This window comes from Harpia harpyja, chromosome 3, assembly GCF_026419915.1.
Source record: "Harpia harpyja isolate bHarHar1 chromosome 3, bHarHar1 primary haplotype, whole genome shotgun sequence".
NCBI classification, from domain to species: Eukaryota; Metazoa; Chordata; class Aves; order Accipitriformes; family Accipitridae; genus Harpia; species Harpia harpyja.
In genome coordinates this window covers 982,077-1,007,453 of record NC_068942.1, presented here as the reverse complement: position 1 = coordinate 1,007,453, position 25,377 = coordinate 982,077, and the positions used below count along the sequence as shown (strand labels likewise).

The window sequence follows — 25,377 nt, the reverse complement described above, 5'->3', positions numbered from 1 at the left end:
CCAAGAGCATGGTCCAGACAGGATCCTGCTGTGGACTTGTTGTGGCTTTAATACCTGCAAGTATCTTCATTGATGACTTGGATGGAGGAACAGAGACTGAAAAAAAATGGGTTGAGGATACAATCTTGGGAGAGGCTGCAAGTGTACTGCAGGTCAGAAGGAGAAGTCAATGCAGGTCTGACAAACTGGAGACACAGTTTGAAACCAAAACACTTAAATTCAACAAAGACAGATGCAGAGTGCTTTGCTGAGAAGTCAAAAGCACAAGTACAAAATAGAGGAGACTGACTAAACAGCAACAGAAAAAGGATCTGGGGATTATAATGGACCACAAACCCCCCTGCCCCCCCCGAGATCAACAGAATTATCCTGCTGCAGCATATTTGAAGCCTAGAACAAAATCTATGCTACGTAAGTTTTTCCAAGCATTATTAATCAATGCTGTTCATATGTGTTAAATGTTGATCAATGGTGTTAACAACTTTAAGAGGTGTAGACCCAACCGGCAGCACGGACACAGGCACAGTCCAGTAGAATGGCAAGTGCAGCCTCTGAGGAAGGTAAAGAATGGAAGCTCGTGACTTCTGGCACCAAGAGGAGGGCTCCAACTCCACCTAAAGGCTTGCCACTATGAAACAGGTTCACTGCCCTCAAGGCTGAGGAGGAGCCAGATGTGCTTTCAAGCAAAGTATCTGGGCTAACAGACCCTGAACAATGCAAGACCACTGGGAGGAAGCAGTGACTGACAGTAATGGGCAACTCCCGGTGGTGGTGAAGGGGCACCCATCTGCTGACCTGACCTCTCATCCAGAGAAGTTTGCTGCTCGCCAGGGGCCTGGATCCCAGATGTTGTGGAGAGACTGCTGAAGCTTGTCCAGCCCTCTGTTACCCCTTGCTGTTCTTCCAGGAGGCCACCAGCGATGCTGCCAGGAGCAAGCTGTAGAGTATCAAAAGCGACTACAGAGCTCTGGGGGTGATAGTCAGGGGCACGGGGGCCCAGTCAGTGTTCTCAACTCTGCTGAGAAAGGGAAAGGGTGTAAGAAGGAGGGCACTGATAATGTAGGTCAACAATTGGTTGTGGAGGTGGTGTTGGCAAGAAGGTCTTGGTTTCTATGACAATGGGACCTTGTTTGAGGATCAGTGTGCTAGGGAGAGATGGGATGCACCTTGCAAAGTGGGGCAAAGGTATGTTTGCCAGTAGGATGGCTGACCTAGCAAGGACGGCTTTAAACTAGGAATGACAGGGGAGGGAGAGAGTTATCGGCAGCCCTCTGGCAGGGGTGACAGACAGGGTTGATGAACAAAGGGTCTGGAGTGATGTGAACAAAAGGGAGAGCAAAAATCATCAAAATAGGGCTTGAGTGGGGTCACCTCCAGCATTAGCATGTAAGCAAGGAAGTGTCTGCAAGGCCCTGTTATAGAAAAGTACTTTCTGGGAAATCAGCACGCTAAGGTGCCTCTCTGAAGTGCCTGTACGGGAGCACGGAGCTTCCATGCAGCATGGGAATAAACACGAGGAATTAAGAGATCCTGGTACAGTTGCATGTCTATGGTCTTGTTGAAATCACAGAGACGTGGTGGATGGCTAACATGAATGGAGTGCTACACTGGAGGGATACCAGCTCTTTAGAAAGGACAGGTTGGGAAGACAAGGAGGTGGGGTTGTCCTTTATGTGAGAAAATAGCTGGAATACCTGGAGATCTGCTCTGCTCTGGGGATGGATGATGAGCCAACTGAGAGCTTATGGGTAAGTATTAAAAAGCAGACCAATATGGGTGACATTGTAGGGCATGTCTGTCTGCTGAAGGACACCCAATCAGGAAGAACAAGTGGATGAGGCCTCCTACAGACAGCTAGAATCACAGGGCCTGGTCTTCACCGGGGACTTCAACCACCCCGATAGATGCTGGAGAAACAACACAGAAGGGCATAAGCAATCCAGGAGATACCCGGAGTGCATCGATGACAACCTCCTGGCTCAAGTGACAGAGAAGCCAACAAGGAAAGGTGCTCTGCTGGAACTCATGCTCACAAACAAGGGTGGGCTTGTTAGGGATGTGAAGGTTGAAGGCAGAGTTGGCTGCAGTGACTATGAGATGGTGGCATTCAGGATCCTGTGAGGAGGGAGCAGGGCAAAAACCAAGACCACAATGCTGGACTTCATCCTCTTCAATGTTTTGTTTGGAGGAGTCCTGTGGACTAAGGGCCTGGAAGGAAGAGGAGCTCAAGAAAGCTGGTCATATTAAAGGATCACCTCTAAGCTCAGGAGCGGTCCACCCCAACAAGCAGGAAAAATGCCAGGACAGCTGCATGGATGAACAAGAGGCTCCTGGCAAAACATAAAAAGATAGAAACGGTGACAGGTAGCCTGAGAAGAACACAGAGACTCTGTCTAAACATGCAGAGATGCAGTTAGGAAAGCCAAAGCCCAACTGAATCTAGCAAGGGATGTCAAAGGTGACAAGAAGGCCTTCTGCGAGTACCTAAGTGGCAAAAGGAAGACTAGGAAAAATGTGGTTTTGCTGCTGAATGGGGCAGGGGACCTGGCAACACAGGACATGGAAAAGGCTGAGGTATGGAGGACCCAGGGAACTACAGGCTAGTCAGCCTCACCTAGATCCTTGGGAAGCTGATGCAACAACTAATCCTAGAAACCACTTCCAGGCACATGACGTACAAGGTGATCAGGAGTAGTCAGCATGGATTCACCAGGGGTAAGTCACGCTTGACCAACCTTATAACCTTCTACGATGAAATGGAGAGCTATATATACTATCTGTCTTGACTTCAGTAAGGCTTTTGACACAATCTCCTGTAAGACCCTCACAGAGAAGCTAATGAAGTATGGGCTGGATGAGCAGACAGTGAGGTGGACAGAAAACTGGCTGAACAGCCGGGCTCAGAGGGTGGCAATCAGTGGCATGAACTCTAGAGGCCAGTAACTAGTGGTGTACCCCAGGGTCAATACTGGGCTCAAGCATGTTCAACATCTTCGTTAATGATCTGGATGGTGGGGCAGTGTACCCTCAGCAAGTTTGCTGATGATACAAAACTGGGAGGAGTGGCTGATGCACCAGAGGGTCAAGCTGCCATCCAGGGGGACCTTGACAGGCTGGAGAAAGAAACAGGCTGACAGGAACCTCATGAAGTTCAGCACGGGCAAAGTCCTGCACCCGGGGAGGAACCGCATGCCCCAACACATCCTGGGGGCTGAACAGCTGGAAAGCAGCTTGGCAGAAAAGGACTCGGGGGATCCCGGTGGCCACCAAGTTGACCATGAGCCAGCAACGTGCCCTTGCAGCAAAAAAGGCCAGCAGCGTCCTGGGCTGCATTAGGAGGACTGTTGCCAGTGGGCTGAGGGAGGTGATCCTTCTTCCCCTCTACTCGGCACTGGTAAGACACACCTGGAGCAGAACTGTGTCCAGTTCTGGGCTCCCTGCTACAGGAGAGACGTGGACGTACCGGAGAGAGTCCAGAAAATGGCTATGAAGATGATTAAGGGACTAGAGCATTTCTCACATCAGGAAAGGCTTAGAGAGATGGGACTGTTTAGCCTGGAGAAGAGAAGGCTCAGGGGGTATCTTATCAATATACATAAATATCTGAAGAGAGGGTGCAAAGAGGACAGAGCCAGGCTCTTTTCAGTGGTGCCCAGTGACAGGACAAGAGGCAATGAGTACAAACTGAAACACAGGATGCACCATCTGAACATCAGGAAACACTTTTTCACAGTGAGGGTGACCAAGCACCGGCGCAGGTTGCCCTCAGAGGCTGTGGAGTCTCTATCCTTGGAGACGCTTAAAAGCTGTCTGGACATGGTCCTCAGCAGCTTGTTCTATGTGACTCCACTTGAGCAGGAGGTTGGACAAGACAACCCCCAGAGTTCCCTTGCAACCTCAACCGTTCTGTGATATGCAATTTTCACTGTGTAAGTTGAATGGAAGAACCTCACTGGGCAGGGCAACAGCAGTAGGTCAGCTACAAAAGGATCCCTCCTGGGAAAAAGAGAAGGTAGTGGAGACAGTTTGTTTCTCGAACCTAATTAAAAAAAATGCAAATAAACTAGGACAACAGTCTGGTGAGGTAAAATTCATCATAAGGTGACCCTGATTGTTCTTGCTTCTGAGGTTCATGAATGTAGCATGTCAGATGAGGTGGGAAGGTATGTCTTATTCTATGTTCCACTAACAAGAAAATAACAACATCTAATGCGAACCTTCCTTTACCATTTAACCGTAACAGCATTATTTGTTTGTACGTGCACGGTCAAACGTGTAGTTCAGTTGTGCTTACTCCTGCTATGTGCATGTTTTTCATTCATTACATTGAAGACTAAACTGAAGTTTCTTTTAAGTGGTCATCTTAAAAATTATAGCCTAATTACCTAATTTACCACCTTGAGAGCTCCTTAAATGCAGAAAAAATGCAGAAACACAAATAAGACAGTCTGACTCCATACCTGTTAGCTTGTAAAGATTATTCTAAGCCCATGATATCACTTTACTGTCACACTGATTAAAAAAAACCCTCATCCCAGAATCAAAATGTCATCTAATAAAGATGTGTTGAAGGTTCATAGCAATTTTAGATGCTTTCAAAATACATTAGTAACTTTGAACATTAATAATTATATTCTCATATTACTAATGTGACAGTGCAGAACAAGAATACCAGATACACAAAATAAAATAGTATGTCCAAAGTGTCAATGCTTCAGCTTACTCAAAGTTTGTAGAAATTGATGAATTAAGTAGTTGAACATGACAGTGTTCTGACTGGAAAATTATCCCAAGTTTCTGACTTACTATAAGCTAATTATTAAATGCTCTTGCAGTTTAGATCTTATCATAATGAAACTGAAGTGATTTACAAAGAACTAACCAAGTAAATGAATTACTTTCCTATTTGTATATTAAAACTAGAGACCAATTAAGAGTGCTCAGCAGCAAACTAAATCTGTTTTCTATGGAACAGCAGCTACCTTTATCTGTCCTGAAAGCAAAGTTAGGCTAAACAAGTCAAATCAAACCTTTGTACATAAAGCTCTAACTCAAAAGATTCATGCAAAGAAATGACCTCATATCATCATTGCAGGTCTTCAAAACAGAAAGACCCTAGAAGGTAAAATGGATCACACTGAAAATGGCAATGCATTAGAAATAAGCTAACCTTTAGCTCCCCAAACTACCTCACGTGTTAAAACTTTTTTAGGTTGCCATCCTGAAGAACATGACAGCAGTTTACAAAGTCGCTCTGGATGTATCCCTGTCATTGTAAATGACTGGCAAAGCATGTATTGCAACAGCTCTGAAGGTGAGGAAAGGGATAAGGAAATCAGCAATGTGTCTTCAAAAGGTCAGCATTCATGTGGAAGCTATTAGAGACAGCACACACAGAACTGAGGGACAGTGTGTGGTGGGCTGTGTATCTCTTTGGCTAAAGCTGGGAGGGGAACACAGTCATGGCCCTCTGTCCACTTCCAGTCCAATGATAAAATCTGTGCTGTGTCTTGCTGGTGCAGCACTGTTGACACTAGACATGCTGAGTTGCCATACTTCACAACTATTGACAATGATTTATTACCACTGTGGACTGAAAGTATTTTTAATTGCAAGTACTTCCAATGGACTGGTAGCTGTAAGGTTGTGTCGAAGGAGAGCGACAAGAACATACGGAGACATAAACATGACCGACAAATGATAAGGGAGGCAGTGATGAGAACCAAGCCTGGTCAGCCACACTAACTCATGAGAGCATGTGAGAGTGTGAGAACGTTTATTCTAGTGAGGTTATCTGATTGGGGACCTTGTCAATTGGGAAACTGAGGGAAAAAGGGGAAACCAGAAACAAAATACAGAGACACAGACCTGACAAAACAAACAGAGAGACAATGACAAGAAACAAATGTTGCCACTAATGGATGGGCTATTGAGAAACTACAGGTGCCACTTCCAGGAAGATCAACCTGGACTTTGCAACTGCTAAGACTGTAAACCAGGGGAGACCTAGACTGGGAGGAGTGTGAGAATCAATAGTGCTTTACAAACCCACCAGCGGCTGCAGCAGGACCACAACTCAGCCTCTCACTGCGGGGTGGTGGCTGCTGGGGGGAGCGAGCATCTGTATCTTGCCCAATCCTGCTGTGTGTGAGGTGCGCATGTGTCTTCACTAGCAAACTTTAAGTTGGACTAGCTGGTGAGTAGGGAAGCCTCAGGTCTGGGCTGGGATATCAGATAGGCAGGGGGTCCGTGCTCATATACCCAGGGGGACTTCTGAATGCGGAGTGCACGAGGGACAAGCGTGTGAGTGCATGCGTGTTGGCTAGCGAGCATTAAGCTGAACGAGCCGGTGAGTAGGGGACCTGTGAAGCAGGTAAGAGGGCCCAGAATCTGGGCAAGGGTGCTGGGCACACAGAGGGGCCGTGCTCGTACTTGAGGGATCCGCGAACTTGTGTGTGCTTGTGAACCTGGAGAGTGCTGTGTGTGCCTGCACTAGTGATCTACCTCTGCCAGCCGAAGAGGACGAGGAGACTTGGCTGTCTGTGTTTATGTGTATGCGAGTCCTGTACGTAGGTGCTGTTGAAGGCAGCGTCTTGTCTGTGGCCAGCCGTGCCAGTGTCCTGTGTGTGTCTCTGTGTCTCTGGCATGCATACACAGCTCCGCTACTGGTTCAGCCTGCAAATGGGAAAGTGACAGCCGCATCCCTCAGCCCGGGCAGAGGCTGTGGGTCCCTGGGCTGGGATCCAGTGGTCGGGCAGGAGGATCCTGGGCTGAAGCAGCTGGAGGAGGCAGCTGTACATCTAACATCACTTAACAGACCTGTGAGCTGAGAGCTACCAGGCATGGACTCACTATTACTCACATCTAACCTACAGGAGTCTAAAGAAGCATTTGCGTGTACTACAACTGGGACGAAAGCAAAGAACAGCCTGCAAAGATGGAGAAATGAAAACACTACTACTGCATAACAATCAGACGGTCTTTGTGCTGGTATGGTGCAGGACAACAAGCCAGGGTAGATAATCCCTCTAGTTTCCGCACTGGGAGCTCTTGATTTTAGGGAAAGTAAAGCAGTAATGGTCTCGAGGAAGTAGCAGGCTGGGTGCTGCCCTGGCTCAAGCTCATCACCACCGGCAGTCTGAGGCAGCTGAGGGAGGACATCTGCCCACGCTATCCCAGTATGGACTTAGGAGGGACAGGCACACAGATGCGGCTTGCACGCTGATTCCCATTTGAAGCACTCCCAGTACTGCACACTAAACTACCTCTGAATCTTGTCTTGAGAACAGTGATTAAAAAAAATCACTAAAATATAATGGAAAGAGCATATCAGTTCTCCAAAGCATGCATGGGGCATATGGTGGGAAGGAAAACCTCTAGGGTTCTTCTAAAGGCCTCCAACATCTATGCTATTAGATTAGACTTTTCCACATCTAGGTAATTTAGAGCTGAAGGAACTACACTTAGGAAGTACGAAAGAAAACCACGAATAGAGGTACCAGCGTAAGAGGGACAAACCCGGATTTACAATAACAAAGCCATGTCATCAACAGTAGGTATTTCTAATGAAAAACAATTGATCATCTTCAACATTTAAAACATAGTAGACTAGCACCAAATGACCCATCTCTGAAGTAAATAGACACTGCACAAATTTAACTTCATACCAGCCAGTAATTAAGAAAACTTCAGAATTTCCAGGCAGCTTTAATTACCTTTGTTTTGTTTCTTCATGCGGATGGTTGTTCTTTTAAATTTCACTGTAATGTCATGGTAAACTGGAGGGAGGAAAAAAAAGGCATTACAGCTGAATTCTCCCTTCTAGAAAAGCTTTAGCTCAGCACATTTAAGGAGTACCTCTCTTTCTCAGAACTGTGAACGGAAGTTGGTTTTACTCTCCTCTGAGTTCTTTAAAGAGAAGGGTTAAGCTAGGTAAATTTCTGGAATAGATTAGGAATGTTTACACATCTGTGAATACTATGTCACTATTGTATATAAAACCAAGCTTCACTTGAAAAATATGAAGTGTCTGTATGCCTCCAATGATCCTCATTTAGCTTTGAAGTGAGCTCACATGTCACACTTTAACCTTCTTCCTCATACTCAGATCTTTCTAATAATTCAGCTTTTAACCTAAGATTTCCCCATAGGCTTCAGCGTTCTTGGATTTTCCATACAGAATATTTACCATTCCAGCCTTCCTGCTTCTCCCTGCTTCAAAAGGAACCCCAAACTCATATCCTCTGGTGGGTGGCTGTTATATACATCTGATTCAGTGGCTCAGTCTCTGCATAGTGGATTCTAGCACTGCAGTCAAGATGGTTCAGAGAAGACCTCTATGTTAAGTAGAATGGAAAGCACAGTCGAAACACCACCAGTTTTTAATCAAATCCCTAATCTGTAAGTGTGAAATAATAATGCTAAAGGAATAGACTCATGAGGGTAACTGCAGTTTTGTATTTGTAAGCGGAGTTTTACTATACTGAATATTTATCTACACAATGACTTGGTTGAGTAGTCATATACTCTGTAAGGTACTATCTTTCAAAATTTTTCTGAAAGATAACTGAATATTTGGTATACTGGTACCACGTCTCACATCAGAGAGGACTTGTATGGTATTAAATTGAATTAACAAAAAAGCTACCATAAAACATCAGACTGACTTCTCCAGCCCACATTCTCCCCAGCTGCTGGGCTTTGTCAGCATACATGGACTGAGTCAACAGGGAATCATCTCTGACATACAAAGTGGAAAAGCACAGAGGAGTTCATTGTAGAGAACAGATGCCCAGACAGTATGACTTCCTTAACTCAAATTGTGCCAGCAGAGATCTAATCTTGCTACTACCCTCTCTTCCCCCACTCCCATTTTTAAAGAGCCTGAAATACTATGCATTAAGTATCCAGATTTTAAACATAGAATCATAGAATAGTTTGGGTTGGAAGGACCTTTCAAGGTTATCTAGTCCAACCCCCCTGCGATAGGCAGGGACATCTTCAACTAGATCAGGTTGCTCAGAGCCGTGTCCAACCTGACCTTGAATATCTACCACCTCTCTGGGCAACCTGGGCCAGGGTTTCACCAATGTACTGGTTTGTGTGGTGGGGTTTTGGTCGCGGGGGAGGGTCCGCAGGGCCGGCTCCTGTGAGAAGCTGCTCGAAGCTTCCCCAGCTCCAAGCTGGACCCACCGCTGGCCAAGGCCGAGCCCGTCAGCGACGGTGGTAGCGTCTCTGGGAGAACAGAGTTAAGAGGGGAAACCTGCAGGGAGTGACGGGAGTGGGATGTGAGAGGAACCCCTCTGCGGGTACCGAGGTCAGGGAAGGAGGAGGGGATGCCCCCGCAGCCCGTGGGGAGGCGGCAGGCTGTCCCCCCCAGCCCATGGAGGGGAGCGGGGGAGCAGATGCCCACCTGCAGCCCGGGGAGAGAGGAGCCCACGCCGGAGCAGGGGGATGCCCCCCAGGATGGCCGGGACTCCGTGGGAAAGCCCGCGCTGGAGCAGGCTGTGCCTGAAGGACTGCAGCCCGTGGGAAGGACCCACGCTGGAGCAGTTCGGGAAGGACTGTCTCCTGTGGGAGGGACCCCACGGTGGAGCAGGGGAAGAGCGAGGAGTCCTCCCCATGAGGAGGAAGGAGCGGCAGAGACAAGGTGGGATGAGCGGACCCCAACCCCCATTCCCCGTCCCCCTGCACCACTTGGGGGAGGAGAGAGAAAATTTGGGAGTGGAGTTGAGCCAGGAAGGAGGGAGGGGTGGGGGGAAGATGTTTCAAGACTTGGGTTTACTTCTCATTATCCTGTTTTGATTTGATTGGTAACAAATTAAATTGATTTTGGTTTTTTTCCCCAAGCTGAGTCTGTTTTTTGCCCATGACCATAAGTGGTGAGTGATCCCTCCCTGTCCTTGTCTCGACCCACAAATGTTTCTTTATATTTTCTCCTTCTCATCCTACCGGGGGGGTGGTGAGGAGTGAGCAAGCGGCTTCATGGTGCCTCGTTGCCGGCTGTGCTTAAACCACGACAACCACCCTCATCATAAAAAATTTATTCCTTATATCTAGTCTGAATCTACCCTCTTTTAGTTTAAAACCATTACCTCTTGTCCTATCACAACAGGCCCCACTAAAAAGTCTGTCCCCATCTTTCATGGCAAAGGCAGGAGATTAGAAGGGAGATAAATCTTTCAATATTTTAACAACAACATCTCATATTAGGTAATCTTAATTTTTCTTCATGGACTTTCCTACAACTGTTGATACAAACCTGAGTGAGTGAAAGTAAAGACTAAACCACATATTCATTCCAGGTAATGGTGATTTATTTTACAGAAGGATTGACAGACTATGTATTCTGACATTACTACCGTCTAGCTAAAACAGTCTGGGGCTAGGATTTCATGCAGCATGCTGAAGAAACAAAATAATGCACGAAGAATAATAATACAGTGCATCGGATCAGAAAGTTTTTAGTTAACATCTTTTTATGCTTTGTAACTAGTCACAACCAGTTCTTTTTGGTATATTCAGTACTTATTGAAAGTTAAAGAAAGAGTCTAAAAAAGTCATAATACTTACCCGTGTGGTTCTGATACAGCTCTATCAAATGTAAGCAGCGTATTGCTTTATTCTTTGCCTAGGTAATAAAAGCAGAAAACATTTTTTCTTGAATTTTTCCTGCAAAGTATTTGAAATTTACCATTGTTCAGTTAACTAAACAGAAAAAAAGCAAGAAAGAAAACTTAGGAAAACAGGTTTGCCACATCTAAACCATTTACTTTATGGAAATGAAAATGTTCTCTCTAAAGAACTGCCTTCTCCTAACAGTTTTAATATTTAAAAAGATTTCTCAATATAGTAACAACTTTATCAAACTTTGTGTGTTTTAGCATTGCTACTTTGACAGCTTAGTTGAGCATTACAACACAAACTAGATTAATGTAGATGGACAAGTAATATTTTGAAATCTAAAGGAGCCTTAATAAGGTCTTTATGCATGTGTACAAGAAAAATTCCTACACACTAACTATATAAGCAGATTGTATGCTACATAGATATTGGAAACAATTGAGCAAGGGGGGGTAGGTATAGGCCACAGAAGACGGAGGAGAAAGAAAATAAAGTGTGCATTAACAGAATCTCATTGCAGGGCAACCTCATTATTTGTATCAAGATGGACAAATTACATACGTGGACTTGCTTCTTTGCATAGACTACAAAAGATACTGATTATTAAAAGAAAAAAAACAAAAAAGTTTAGGTATGAATTATTTGTGCTTGTCATCAAGCAACAAATAATTCAATCAACATACTTTCCGTAAAGCATTCATCCTGTCACCTGCTTTCCCCATTGCAAAACCTGCAAGACAGAAAAGAGTCATTTTATTACTGAGAAATACACGAGGCAGGACCTTCAGAAAGCAAAAGGGAAAAAACCCAGAACTCCACAACCAAGTTTAGTACCTGTTATTTCCACTCCATTGCAAAAATCATACTCAGAAAATGGTCCAGAGAAAACCCCAGAAACCACAGAAAGTAACAGTTTAGGAGTTATGAATATCTAACAATTGGATGCCAATTGCTTGTTGTCAAATGAAAACAAATAAGGCTTAAGTTATTTCTTTTGTGTATTTGTCCAAACTTGTTCCAAACAATTGAATAGTGGTGACTGCTTCAGCCAAAAAAATCCAGTCTTCTGCTTAAAAAGAAAGAAGGGAAGGAAGGAAAAAAATAAAGCTGATGCAGATATGTCAACTACATCTGTACAAAGAGTAGCTCCAAGACCCTAGAAGCAAAGAAGGAGACTGGGTTTCTATTAGCGAAATAGAGAATATGAAAACCAGGTTTAACAGAATAGTGCATTTGCAAAAAATGCATGCCTGTAGAACAGAGAAAAAACAGACTGCTACCTAATTCTCTCTGAACTCTCAGGCCTACTCCTATTTACCAGGTCAACCGTGGTAGTGATGAAGAGATTTCACAGCAGCCTTGGAGTATTTGCAGTCAGCTCAGAGCGAGGCATCAGCTGACTGAACGGAATGAATAAGAGGATGTGACAACTGTTTTTACAAACTCTGTAGTCCAACAACGTCAAGGTAGATTGAATTAAAATCATTTAACTTCAATCAGCAGATCTAGCTTTTTTGGTCCTTTGATGTTTGTTGTGTCAGCTGGGGCTGACACACAACATAAGCTCCCACATACATCCCATCATCAGAGATATCTATTCAGCTCATAATAAAAGGAGACTATTTATATCCAAAAGGTGGATGCTCTGCTTATATATTGAAAGCAGGATTTTTACTAGAGTCATATAGCAATGCAAATGCAAATTCCTGTACTATCACTAATACAATACATGCCATATTCCTGCCTCCAGATAGAGGTAGGAATTCTCTATTATTTGGATTATATTATTTGGATTGTTTACTTCACAGCTACTCATTTTCTAATTTTTTAGCTGATTCTTCTTTTAATTCTGCACAGCTGTCTTATCTCTAAGTCCATTTGAGGTCTAACAGGAATTTTAATTTACACCGGTTTGTATCCACAAGAGAATGCATGAAAACTATCTCCTTACAGAGAAAAACTTAGCACATTCAAGAGTACTTCTTAAATAAAACTTATCCTGCAATAAAAAAAGTCTTTAACTCCTGGTATTTGAAAACTGAGTGAAAAATAAACACTATTTCCTCAATAACAGAACTGGAAACATGCAAGAAGCTCATTGCCGTACAGGGTGGCTGCACAGTTCCTTTATGCTGGGATACAGAGTTAGTTAATCCAAGTTAGATGCTGCACTGAGATGGTTTGATTGCTTCTAGAGATAGGTTGGTCATCACTATCCTGTAATTGTGCTTAGAGTTCCGTCACAAGGAAATCACAACTGAACGGAATGCCTCTGACCAGTATTCTTTCTCCAATCTCTGCTGAGAAAGAAAACGAAAAAGGTCTGTTTTCACAGCTCGTATTGTAAGATCCTTCATGATCTTACGTTAATTGGTCCTATTTACTTTATGCCACAGACAGCATTTCTATGGTTAGACTTCAAATTGTTTGCTGAAGAGAACATTATAAAGAGTCATAATGGAGAAAGCCTATAAATGGGTCGAGCCGCAGATCACTGAAGTTACTATGAGACCAGACTCAAAGGGCCCCTGAGTATTCTATTTTTCCCTAAAAGTGTAAATATAGTATTTGTGTGAAGCCCATAAAGTGGATTTTTTTTATGATTAACTTCAATAAAATAAGAAAGCTTCCTAAAGAGGCTGAATCAGAAGGAAATTTAGGGTCTTCTGATTTGACAGATTCATAAAGAATTTCTGAATCAAGATGCTTGCTGAGACTACCAGTAAACAAGCCCTTTTTAACTAAAAGCAGTAATACTTCCAATGGACTATCCTGAGACTTACAGAGAAGAAAAAAAAGAATCAGCGAGATTTATACTAATTCTACCTAGAAATACTAACACTAGCTAGAAGATAACCCAGGAAAACACACAACCAGTCATGCTGCCCTTTGCTGCAAAGTGGTCACTGCTGTTAGAGCAACTGAAAATAAAACCCCAAGAACCCCAACAACATGAAAGTGATTTTCAAAACCAGAAAGACAAATCCACATCTACTGACTCCTACTTCCTTATGACTCTGTCTGCTCTACTAACCATGGAGGCCCAGATTCATTTGAGTCAATCACAGGCACCTCTGTGAAGAGCAAACTCAGCTGAGTTTTATTCCACCAGCAGCACAAGGGGATGAACACTTCCTGGGGCATGTCAGCCCACCTGCAATTCCAGGCACTTTTTGCAAGTGCCTGATGCTTTTCTTTGTCTTGAGAGTAAACAGCTACGCTCTGCAACTAGGTGCCTAAAGCTAGGTGAAACAAATGCAGATACATGTGGCTGAATACTTTCAGGCTTTGGGTTTTTTTAAACATAAACAGTATCTGCAATAAAAAGAAACAGTGTGTACAGGAAAGCATAGATCATCCCTTCTGGTAGGATCTACCACTGGTTAGTTCTATCACTCTAGAATTAAATAAAAAATGTTTTTCCCACTGGATAATATATGCTCCAATCACATGTAATCACATGTTACTACTTTTCCCAATTTCTTTTTTTATACAAAACAAAGTGTCCAAACAAATACATACATAATTTGATTATAAAGCTTACTTTTAAACTCAAAATTCTTACAGGTATTTCAATATTGCCCAGCGGAAAAAAGGGTAAGTTTTCTTTCTTTTTTTTTTTTTTTTAAAGTATAAAAAGTCCCTTTAAATCACCATGCCTCTTGAAGACCTGTTAAAAACAATGATTAATTTGGCATCTTTTACATATAGTAAATGAACATACCTGCAGCCCCTTTACCATTTCCAATAGCCACTAAGGCACGTATTGATTTTTTTCTGCCTTCCTTTGCATTCATACAAAACACATTTTTCACCTGGAGAAAAAAACCACAAAGCATCTTGTTATGGCACAGTCCAACTGGGTTTTTTTTTGTTTTGGTTGTTTTTTAAAGAGCGTCAGTTTACCAAAAAGGAATGAGAGGTCTGTGATGAAACCTTACAATTTATACTCTTTGTCAATGGGTATCATCTGCAGTGGTACACTGGCTTCAAGGCATTAAATACATAAAGGCTGCTAAAAATCTATACTCAGACACAGAAGAAGTTACCTCAGTAGAGTTTCATTAAAACATCCCTTCTGTTGTGTTTAGCTGCACAACAGATAATGCTCTAATGACGCTAGCTTCATGTGCATTTTCAATCGTGATGAAAAAACATGGAAAAAAATTGAAAGTGACATTAATATCTCACTGCCCCCCTCACATTTTAACATATTTTAGAAGCACTTTTAGGAATTGCTCAAGGCATGTTGTCGCTTTACATGGGTTAAAACTTACGATTTAAATCTACTTGCAGACTGCAGAAGGCAGTCTCATTACCGAGATGACAGCTGTTAAAAAGATGACTTCATTTAAGAGAGAAGAATAAAAAAATGCGATTTCATTCCTGGAACTATAAATGTTTACAGAAACTCTGCAAGAAATTCAAGCAGAGCAGCAAGAAAGCTATTTAGTTTGGAGTGGGAGGACACAACAACAACTGGGGAGACAGGTGGACTTATGGTTAGCATTCTGGAAATATAAATTTGCTTCTGCCTCTGCTACAGACTCCTCTATGTGACTATAGGCAAGCCACTGCTTTATAGCCTCCCACCTTAAATGGTCTAATATAATCTATATAATCTGAGATCCTTTGTCCATCTAGCTCCTGCTCTAGTTTCCTTGGTTTTGTTTATATATTAAAAATATATGTTTATTTAAAATATATGTTTAAATATAGACATATATTTTTATATATATACTGTATATAATACATAAGCTATATATAAAGCATAAAAATATAATACAATATATAGTATATATACACCTATAAAAGAAGATAATGGATATTTCTTGACTGTGTTAATATCTGTGTCTCAGAATTACCAGTCAAAAGATACAATTTACTTCATGATTCATTGCTCCCCTTCCTCCCAAATGCATCAGGGTCTACTTTCTTGAAGCCTCAATATTATTTCCGTAAATTATAATAACAGTTAAATTAAACACACATTGTTAATACATGAATTAAGCAGTGCTCCCCCCTTTTCTTCCCTATATGTAATTCTGCAGTTAGCTAGTCTGGTTGTAGTGTTACACATCTAAAAGTAGATAATTATAAAATATTTGGTCATGGCTTAAACATTCTTACTGAAATTCACACACCAAAAAAAAAAGAAAGCAAACCCCTAAAAATTCCACTGACATCACTAGGTACAGATTAGGAATGAGTGCTTCTGAAAAATTCCACCTTGCTTTCACTAAAATAAAGATGCTGTTAAATTCAAGATACACATATATTCTAGAGAGCACTTTGAAGAAATATCGGCTTTGCTAATTGCTTATTCCAAGCTATTTTTCTTTCTGCTTACAAGAACAAGCTAAAAAACCAAGCCCCCTAAGATGAAAGTGCCTGTGGAAACAGGCTATTTACAGAAAATGCAAAATAAGGATGAAAGAAAGAGAGTGAAGTAGTGATCTCCCCAGGAGCATCAAGAGCATACTATTTTTGCTCTGCACATACTTTTGTCTTTCATTGCGAATCTGAATAAGTACTTGTACAAAAAAAAAAAAAAGTTGGCATGTGTGTTGTCAAAAACAAAGGATGTGATGTTTGCAGAAATCTACTCAAGAATTATTCTTCTCCCTTTCCAGAAGGTGGCAATGAAGACACATGCAGTGAGCTTCTCCAGAAGCCTTCCTAAAACTGCACTTGTCAGCTGTTTCTGAGCAGCTCTGAAGGAAAATGTGTTCAGTCACCCATCACAATCAGTGCTATTGCATCTCTCCTGAAACGCCGTGAAGGCCCTTTCAAGCTTGATAATGTACACAGGCAGCCATGCCTGCTGGAACAACAGTGTCCTTACATTCTCCCCACCACAGCCCCATGCCTCCTTACGTCAAAGCAAGCCGTGCTCTTCTGCAGCGTGCTCAGCAACGCTTCCCTTCCCCCTTGGAAATAAAGCATGCAGCTGAAAGCCTATCACTAAACTGCACTGGAATTAATAAATACAGAACGAACAACGTGCCACTTTTAAAACAGCATGACCTCCGAAAAGCGACTGAAATTAAGACACGATTACCCCCATTTACTAGATTGCCACTCAAGCCAGACTTAAAGCCAATTTTTAAAATTTGAGAACAGCTGCATGCTCAAACTTAACCACAGTGTACCTCCAATTGACTGTCTCCCTGTATCCATTGTCCAGTGGTGATAATGCAAATTCAACTTTCTTTTAAGAGCTGAGGGAAGAACCGCACCTCTCAAATACAAAATGAAACCACCTCAAACATTTATTAAGAGGAGAAATGGCAAGCAACAGTTTCAAAGGCAGAACTGAAAGTGTGGACATAGGCTACAGTCAGAGACAGGCTGCTAAAGGTTACTGTGATTTCAAGTACTTATCAGCTGTTGCACTCTGTTAGAAAAAGGTAAACACCCAACGCACACTTCCCTAGAGGTTTTGTTCTTGTAAAAGCAGAATGCATGACAGGCCAAACTGACTGCCCTTGGCCAGTCCTCCTTTCTAGAAATCATATGCTAGACATGATTTTTAGGAACCTGCCACCTCTAGGCCACACTCTTGACACTGCTATTCTTTTGTTGCTGTTACGCAGAGGAGAGTGTCTGCACAGGCTGATCCCCCCGTGGCATGTGGACCTCTGGTCCCAATACTTCTCTAAGGTACAGGGTGAGACGAGATAAAATGAGAGCAGGGTGCAGTGCTGAAAGAAAAGCACTTCCATGCAAGTGAGCCTAGAGGGGCTCAGGGACATAGCTAAAAGGCTTGGGAAGCCAGTTACCCCAAAGAATTGAGTAATAAACTTGTAAACAAAAATCAAGCCCATGTTAGCTAGATCATGTCCATATCAGCCTTCTCTTCTCTGTGAAAAGCACCAAGGGCAGAGCAGATTTGTACCACAGTGACAGAACATCTCCCAGTTGTAACTTAAACCTACTGTACCTGAAAATCAGAAATTGCACAAGCTAGCTGGAGGGCAGAACTAGCATTGCTGACAGATGACAAGGGTGTCATACGGTTTCCCTAAAAGTGTGCAAGTGGTGGGCAGTGGCAAGGGCAGTGCTTCAAGAGAAGGCAAATTAGTCTGTCTTCTGCTACGATTACTACGATGCGACCCTCTCAAGGAACAGCTAGCTAGTGGATTTATCAGTCCATACTGAAGTTTAACGTAAGTGTTAGGGAAAGCCGAATTCAGTAGCCCGATGGAGGCGAGGCTGCCATAGCTCCATGCTCCCAGGTCCAACAAGTAGGAAGGCGTTAAGGGATGTGTCAGGAGTGGACACGACCTCCCGCAGCTCCAGGTCTGGGACTTTGTCCTGCCTGGCCACTGGAGCCCAGCCCAGCAGGTTCAAAAAGTAGCAAAGCTGAGTATATATCCCAGAGACACACATGCAGGACACTGACACGACCGGTTACTGTCACAGACAAGGCACTGCCTTAAACAGCACCTACATATAGGACTTGCATAAAACCTAAGTATAGACAGCCATGACCCTTCCTCCTCTTCAGCGGGTAGAGACTGAAGTTCACTAGTACAGGCACATACACACCATTCTCTCGATTCACGAGCACATGCACATTTGCAGATCCCGAGTGCCAGCACGGCCCCTCTATCCATCTGATACTGCTGCCCAGGCCCTCTTACCCGCTTCACGGATATTCTACTTGCCAGCTGGTCCAGCTTGGTCCTCACTAGCAAACAGGCAGTGCTCACACACTTCTCGCACAGGCACTCTGCATTCGCAGGTCCCCCTGCATACAAGCAACTGGCCCTCTGCTTGCCTGATGCCATGCCTGGACCTCAGGCTCCCTACTCACTGGCTAGTAGAGCTTGAAGTTTGCTAGTAGATTGCATCCCCCCCACTCCCCCAAAAAACCCCAAACAAACATCAGGTTTGGGGAAGATACAGACCCTCACCTCCCTGCTCCCTCCACAGCAGCCGGCACCAGGCAGATGGGCTGTGACCTGCCGTCCTGCCCCAGGCACCAGCGCTCAGCCCCTGACTTGCTTCACTCGCCCTGGTCCCCCCCGGTAGCTGATTTTCGGGACACACACCATTCCTGCACCAGTGGCTGGTGGCAAAGACCCTCCCCTCCTTGAGCAGCTTGCACTGAGGCCCCATTCGCTCCAGCTGCTGACAACACAAGTCAGGGGTGCCCGCACCCCCAGCCTGACTGCAGTTGCTGGCACCAATTTCGCTCCCACTGGTCCCCTCGTGTACCCGGTGCTCCAGGCTCAAATTCCGTAGGACCTTCCCTAGATCCAGAGAGCTATGGCCCCTCCAAATACCAATGCTAGGACCCTCACTTGTTCTAGTAGCTGACACCACAGGCCACGGGGCACCCGCACCCCCCGTCCGACTCCAGTTGCTGGCCCAGTGTCCACTCACGCCAGACCCCCCCAAGAAGAAGTCCTTGCACTTAGTCCCTGCAAACCTCTCACACACACGCGACAGAGTGAGATTAGACAGAGAGATAATTATGAAAGGATTTAATTAGAAGATAGACCGTGGTGATCAGGCACAGGGCTCAGTCAGACAAGCATACTGACTGGCCCCATCTTAAATGCAGCCAGCCCCTGTTACACTCCTCCTTTCTGTCTCTTCTTCCTTTGTTCCTCCCCAACCCCCTCACCTGCACATTCCATCACCAGTTTGCACAGTTCCAATGACTCCACTCCAACATCCCGGACCCTGAGGTTTGCATCCTTATCAGCTGCGAGGTACTGCTTTGCCTGCAGCTTTTTGATAGCCCAACAATGAATGCCACCAACAAGGTTTGTTTCTTTTCTTTGCCTGCATTATGCCTGTCTGTCAGGTTTGTGTCTCTGTATATTTTGCTTACAGCTTCCCCCTTTTTCTTAGTATCCCACTGGACCTCTATCAGATAATCTTAAATAAATATCCTCACATTTCTTCACAAACCCTTAGCAACTAGCATGGCTGACCTGGTTTGATTCTCATTACTGCGTGCCTTACAGTTTGTCAGTCAGGTTTACATCTCTGTATGTTCTCTTTTATGGCTTCTTCCTTATTATCCCTGTTTTACATTGAAAAGGTCCTTAACCATGCACCCTTAAAGAAGGAGATGCTCTCTCCATCCATGTACCCTTACAGAAAGATGGGAATGCAATCCCAGTGGGCACAGACATAAACACACCTATACAACACATGCATGCATATATACACAGCAAGCCCTGCAGATCAACACAAACAGAAATGAACAGCACTCACACAAACACAAACAGCATAATAACCTCATCCTGTTCCTCTCTCTGGCTGATCAGGATGAAGGTTCATTAGTGGGAAACATATATACTCCAGTTGCTGGCACTTAGACCCCCATACACACACATACACACAGCAAACAAGAGTCCCTAGCCCAAGAAAATAGTTAGAAATTGAGTTTAATAAGAAGTCAGGACAGACTGTACTGATCAGACACAGGTCATGGCAAGACAAGCATACTGACCAGTCCTGCTTACATGCGAGCCACCCTTTCTATCCCCTTATCCCTCTATTTTCCCACACTTGTTCCTCCCCCAAATCACCTAGATCCCTCCCTTACTCTCCCTTTGGTTCCTGCCCTAGACCTCCCGTAAGTCTTGTGTAATACTGAAATGCTCTTCCCCTGCATTCTATAATGTGTCCCCAAACCCCTGGTGGTAACCCCCCCTCAGTCTGTGGGGTGCTCTGGAGAGCCTCATCTTGATAGATGTCAACCCTGGACCACAGGGCTGAGGCTACTCCTGTACAGCCCCGGGAGGAGCCAAACAGGGCGTCTGTTTCTCTGAGTCTGTAATTTTGGTTCCCTTGCCTGCCTCTGCACTCCTCTGGTCCGTGCAGATGAGCCACCGGTGCCGTTACGGCTCTCCCCATGATGGTCCTGGGGAGTGCCGGCAGGGTGCTACTCGGGTTCCTCTACCTGCTATTGCCTCTGTGCTCCTTTGTGTGTGGGCAGACAGGCCTTTTATCACATAACCTAACAGCCAATACCGTCTCCATTTTGGTCATCAGTAGAATAAATCAAGTACTCCTCTCTTGAAGAATTTGATTCAGTAGCTATGACCTCTGAGAAGCAGGAAGATTAGAACCAGCCATCCTGTTCACAGCGCATCCATCCCCCAAGGACACAGTAAGTGGAGAAGCTGCAGGATAGAAAATAATCTGGACTCCTCCACCCCTCACTCAGCAAAACAAATCAAAGTTTTTGACCAGATACTTGAAGTGTTTTTCATACAAGCTGACTGATCACAGCTCTGGGACAAACCCCGAGTGCAGTTCTCCTCCAAATTAGTAATGAGCCCAATCTGCAGAGAAACTACTGACTAAACTGTGTTTAGTGCTGATAGTTTTCCCCTGTCACATGTGTGAAAAACTCTCTTTTATAACTCACTAGGAAAAATAACCTAGCTCAAATGCCCTACTGACACAGCATGTGTCTAAACGTGGCTTCATACTACAGCTTACATCTGAGTACAGATCCTTTGGATTAACTGCACAATAATGCATGCTCAAAGCCACACTATATCTGAAATGGCTTTGTTTGCTTTTCAAAGGATGATCCATAATCATGCAGAATTATAATTCACTTAGAAGCTTCTGAATGTTCCAAATGCCAATTATCTCATCCATGCAGGCTGACAGGTAAAAGAGATAAAAAGATTTAATTATTTAATCAACAGAACCAGTTGAAGGTAGCATCCCTCAACTCTACTTCAAAGACAGGCCAAAACTCTTGAGAACTCCAAGAATATCAGAAATAAATTCTAGTGCACAGCTCTGACTGCTCATTCTTTCCTGTGACAGGTTGCTTCAGGTGCTATCTTAAAAACTGTCTGAAATTTTCATTGTCAGTCTAAAGACACTGTCAGTATCACCCAGGGAACAGAAAACTTCCCTGTAGTTCTAAAAGCAAAATCTAGAGCTCCAATACCCCCAAAAAGTACTTCTGAGCCAACATCTCATTTGAAGTCAATTATTACTCAGAGAGTATCCTGTATACCATATAATTGTTCAGTCAAGAATGTCAAACAATGGATCTCAGACACTGTAATTTCATGCAGCATTTCCTTTTCACAAGCCTGTTTTATTGCGCCCTTTGCAAAAACAATAGCTAGAAAACAATTTCCAGTGACTTATAAAAAGAAATTAAGGTTTTAGACTGTATATTAAGGAATATTCTTTTTGTCACAAGTAGCAAGTCTACCAAGATTATTTCTGTGGTCTTAAAACAAACAGGTACTCCTGGGTTTTTTGCTACTTTGTTGAAAGCTGAAACTATGGCCTTATATTCTATTAACAACCCCCTGCTGCACTGAGACAATTTGTTTTTGTTTAGTGGATGCAGAACAAATGACTATAGAGTGCTACAGTTATAACTCTCTTCTGTGCTCATATTCCCTACAGTTGCATGCACTTTTGTGACAATACGTTTAGAAATACTTAAGACAAGGTCCTTCATAACATTTTGACGCAACAAATCTTTGTTTTTCTGACTTTACCCCTGCTTTCCACATGCCAACATAAAGCTACTGTTCCTAAGCCAACATAAAGCTACTGTTCCTAAGCCAACATAAAGCTACTGTTCCTAAGGCAAGTCAATTCTCCAGGGCTTGGTGAAGAAAGCCTAGTGGTTCCTACTGTCACCATCCCTGAAGAGTCCCAGAACAGAATGAGAGTCCCCACTCAACCGATCTTCTCTACTGCCCCACTGGTATTTGCCATGGGCTGGATTCAGATGATTAAATAAGTACAGGTGACATTCAACTGCAAGAACACAAACTTCTGCTAATCTTTGCCAGCTAGGAATAGTGACTCTTCACTCTACTCCTGCTCAGATTTTGGCTAACACCCAGCTCATGCTAAGGCCTGATATATGCCGGCAGCAGCTCCATCAGGTTGAAGTGAGAGCAACGTGTAGGCAGGTCACGGCGGCCAGGAAGGGCTAAAGGTCCTTATGCAGCCACTGCCACCTGCAGCTTACTGTCCCCTGCGGCCATCACCCTTGCTTACTGATTGTCTGGCAGTTTGTTCAGAAACCCCTAACTCATGGCAATGGTAGACACCAAACTTTCAAGTTGGATGGTATAAATATTTCAGCTTACTCAAAAAGATTTTGAAGTGGATCCGACAGCAGCTGGACTGCTGAAGCATTCATGCTTCCCAGTGTGATACAGGGGATGCCCGCGCCGTGACAGAGGAGGAAGGATGAGCACGCTTACTGTTGGCTTGGCAACTATTTTGCTCACAGATGCGCAAGTTACAAGTTTCAAGTTATGAGTCATGAATTAGAGAACTTTTGAGTTAGAAACCTCATGAATTAAGTGATGAACTAGTGAATTCATGTGTTAGATTAGTCAGTACAAAGGGGATTGAGTGCTTGTTTGATGTGTTTGCTTGTTTTCCTTCCTAGTAAGCTCATAAAACAAAGTTTAACTTACAGAGTATGTTGCCCCATAAATTTGAGTGATCCAAATGGACCATGACAAGCACACCTAACACTACTTTGCATATGGGCAGCAACCCACATCAGATGCGGGTTGTGCAGACCCTGATCAGAAAACTGCTTTTTTCCCCGATTGCTCTCTTCAGTCTTGCTTCTCGAAAGTGCCATACAACAGCTGAGGTAAATGCTGCATCAAAACAGGTCTCAATCAAAACAAGCATGCTTGAATCCAGCCGAATGTCTGAAGAAAACAGAGGAAGAATAAGCAAACGACCAAACTCACTTGACAAAAAGCCAGCTTTAAGAAATTACAGGTTTTGCATGAAGTCTTGGCACTTCAGGACTCAGATATGAACTGCCAATACTACGATACAACTCTGTGAAGCATACCCAATCTCAAGTCAATTCAACTAAGAATAAAGTCTGTAAAGAATACTCCTGGAAGTAACATGGAAAAAAAGAGAGAGAAGATTTAGGCGAGAGCCTAGAATCTGGCTTCATTTACTGCACACTACCTTGATTATAAGACAAAAGTATTTCTTCCCAAAGGCTTTCTGTAGAGTTCATCACTAACTCGATCCCTGGAAAAATATCCTCTGGATGCTTTTCAGAATATCCACTCAATTATCCACTCAATGCAATTTACTTTGACTGATTCTATCTAAGGAAGAGCCAGTTAGTTATTTTTACTCTGCAAGTGTTAAAAAAGATCTTTTTTGTCCTCTCTCTTTCCCCTCCTTCCCACACTCTTAGAAAGTAAGACCAAACAAACAAAACCCACACAAACGCCCGAAAGAAAAAGGTCCACATACAGTTTTACCTACAACATAAGAAAGAATGAGAGGTAACCCTAAACTAAAATAGCAACAAAACTATTTTGTATTTTAAGGACCAAAAAAGATAATACGAACATCCCAGTACCCAGTTCATGACATATGCAGCTCTGTATATGAACAAAAGCACCAGTGTACTTATATCTGCAGAAAGCAGCTTTTGCTTTAAGGATAGTATCAGTGTCTTTTATGTTGCTGCTTTTTGTACCATTTCTCTGCAAAAAATTGAGCATATTGCCTGACCTGAACTTCTTTAGCAAGTCTATACCTTTCTGTAATTTAACATTTAAACACACGTCAACATTTTTTTTGTTTAAAAATGACAGTACCATATCCTAACCATCTGGCTAAAAAAGGGAACTGGAATGGTTGCACTGACCCAGTTACAGTGGGGCCATGCTTGCACAAAACTCTTCAAGTAAAGTTGTCTTTATTAGAAACAGGTAACAAAAATAAAAAAGCATGAACACAACAGTAAGTGATCAAAAGGCAGAGTTTTCACAACTGGCAACAAGCAACTTCAGTATTGGACAAAAAAACTGAGATCTGTCTTTTGCAAAGGGCATTATTTATAACTTTATATTCTCCCTTAGAAAGGTCCCCTTTGTGAAAGATTCAAAGGGCCACTAACCTCATGTTATGTACTTTCAGGCCTTACCGATTACTAGGTCTTACTTTCTAATTTTGATTGCACTACAAGGCAAATACTATCATAACAAAGGATATCATGTAGACTACTTTTTTTACTATGTTACCATGTTGATTTTGGAGAAAAATAGAAGAAAAATTCATCTCAGGATAGATGATACACGAAATGAAGCCTTCCAGTTAAAATAAGAATGGCATATGTCAGCTACAGCTGTAAATTTTAATTCCCACTATTATTACATTATGTTAAACAACAGTAAATACTACCACCAGGTCTATTCACAGAAATTCTTCTTATGTGTAATACATGAGCAAAACAGGAAATGTGCCTTCAGGTTGGCAGGGAAAGAAAGAAACAGGTAACCCAAGTCACCTACTCTAACACAACAGTCTATAGGAAAGCCAGAAAGAAAACCGATATGCAGTCCCTGCTGCTATCCCTTAACACTCACTCGAGCTAGCTTTTTCTCTATGACAACTTTAGCTCTAGTTTACGTGAAAATCTGACCTTGTCTGTACTCTATTCTACAAGCAGGGAAAAATCAAGTTAGCTGTTCTGTTTCTACATTATAAGAAAACACTTTAATAAGCAATTTCTCTCTTTTAGCAAGAGAGCACAGCCTTTCTAGTGCCATAATCACAACAGAGAGGGGCTTTCGTATCTTTGTTCATAAGACAGTCCCTTAAAAACGGCTTTCAGTTTCTTGCTGCAAAGTACAATTTCCCAGCAAACATTATTTTAATCTCCTGTACTGTTGTGAAGAAAAAAGATAATGGAAAAGACATACAGAAATAGCAACACGTATGCCATCTATTTAAAATAAG

At 43.2% G+C, this 25,377-nt stretch overlaps 1 protein-coding gene across 4 annotated transcripts in view; it reads right to left on the bottom strand.

Moving 5' to 3' along the window:
* MRPS5 (mitochondrial ribosomal protein S5) overlaps window positions 1-25,377 on the bottom strand; it is a 68,074-nt gene that overhangs the window by 6,389 nt on the left and 36,308 nt on the right. For all 4 annotated transcript variants that reach the window (XM_052781121.1, XM_052781122.1, XM_052781124.1 and 1 more), the window contains 4 exons: window positions 14,348-14,438; window positions 11,307-11,353; window positions 10,573-10,630; window positions 7,716-7,778 (listed from right to left, as the gene is read on the bottom strand). In XM_052781121.1, coding sequence (XP_052637081.1) covers window positions 7,716-7,778; window positions 10,573-10,630; window positions 11,307-11,353; window positions 14,348-14,438 — 259 coding nt within the window. The remainder of the gene's footprint in view (window positions 1-7,715; window positions 7,779-10,572; window positions 10,631-11,306; window positions 11,354-14,347; window positions 14,439-25,377) is intronic.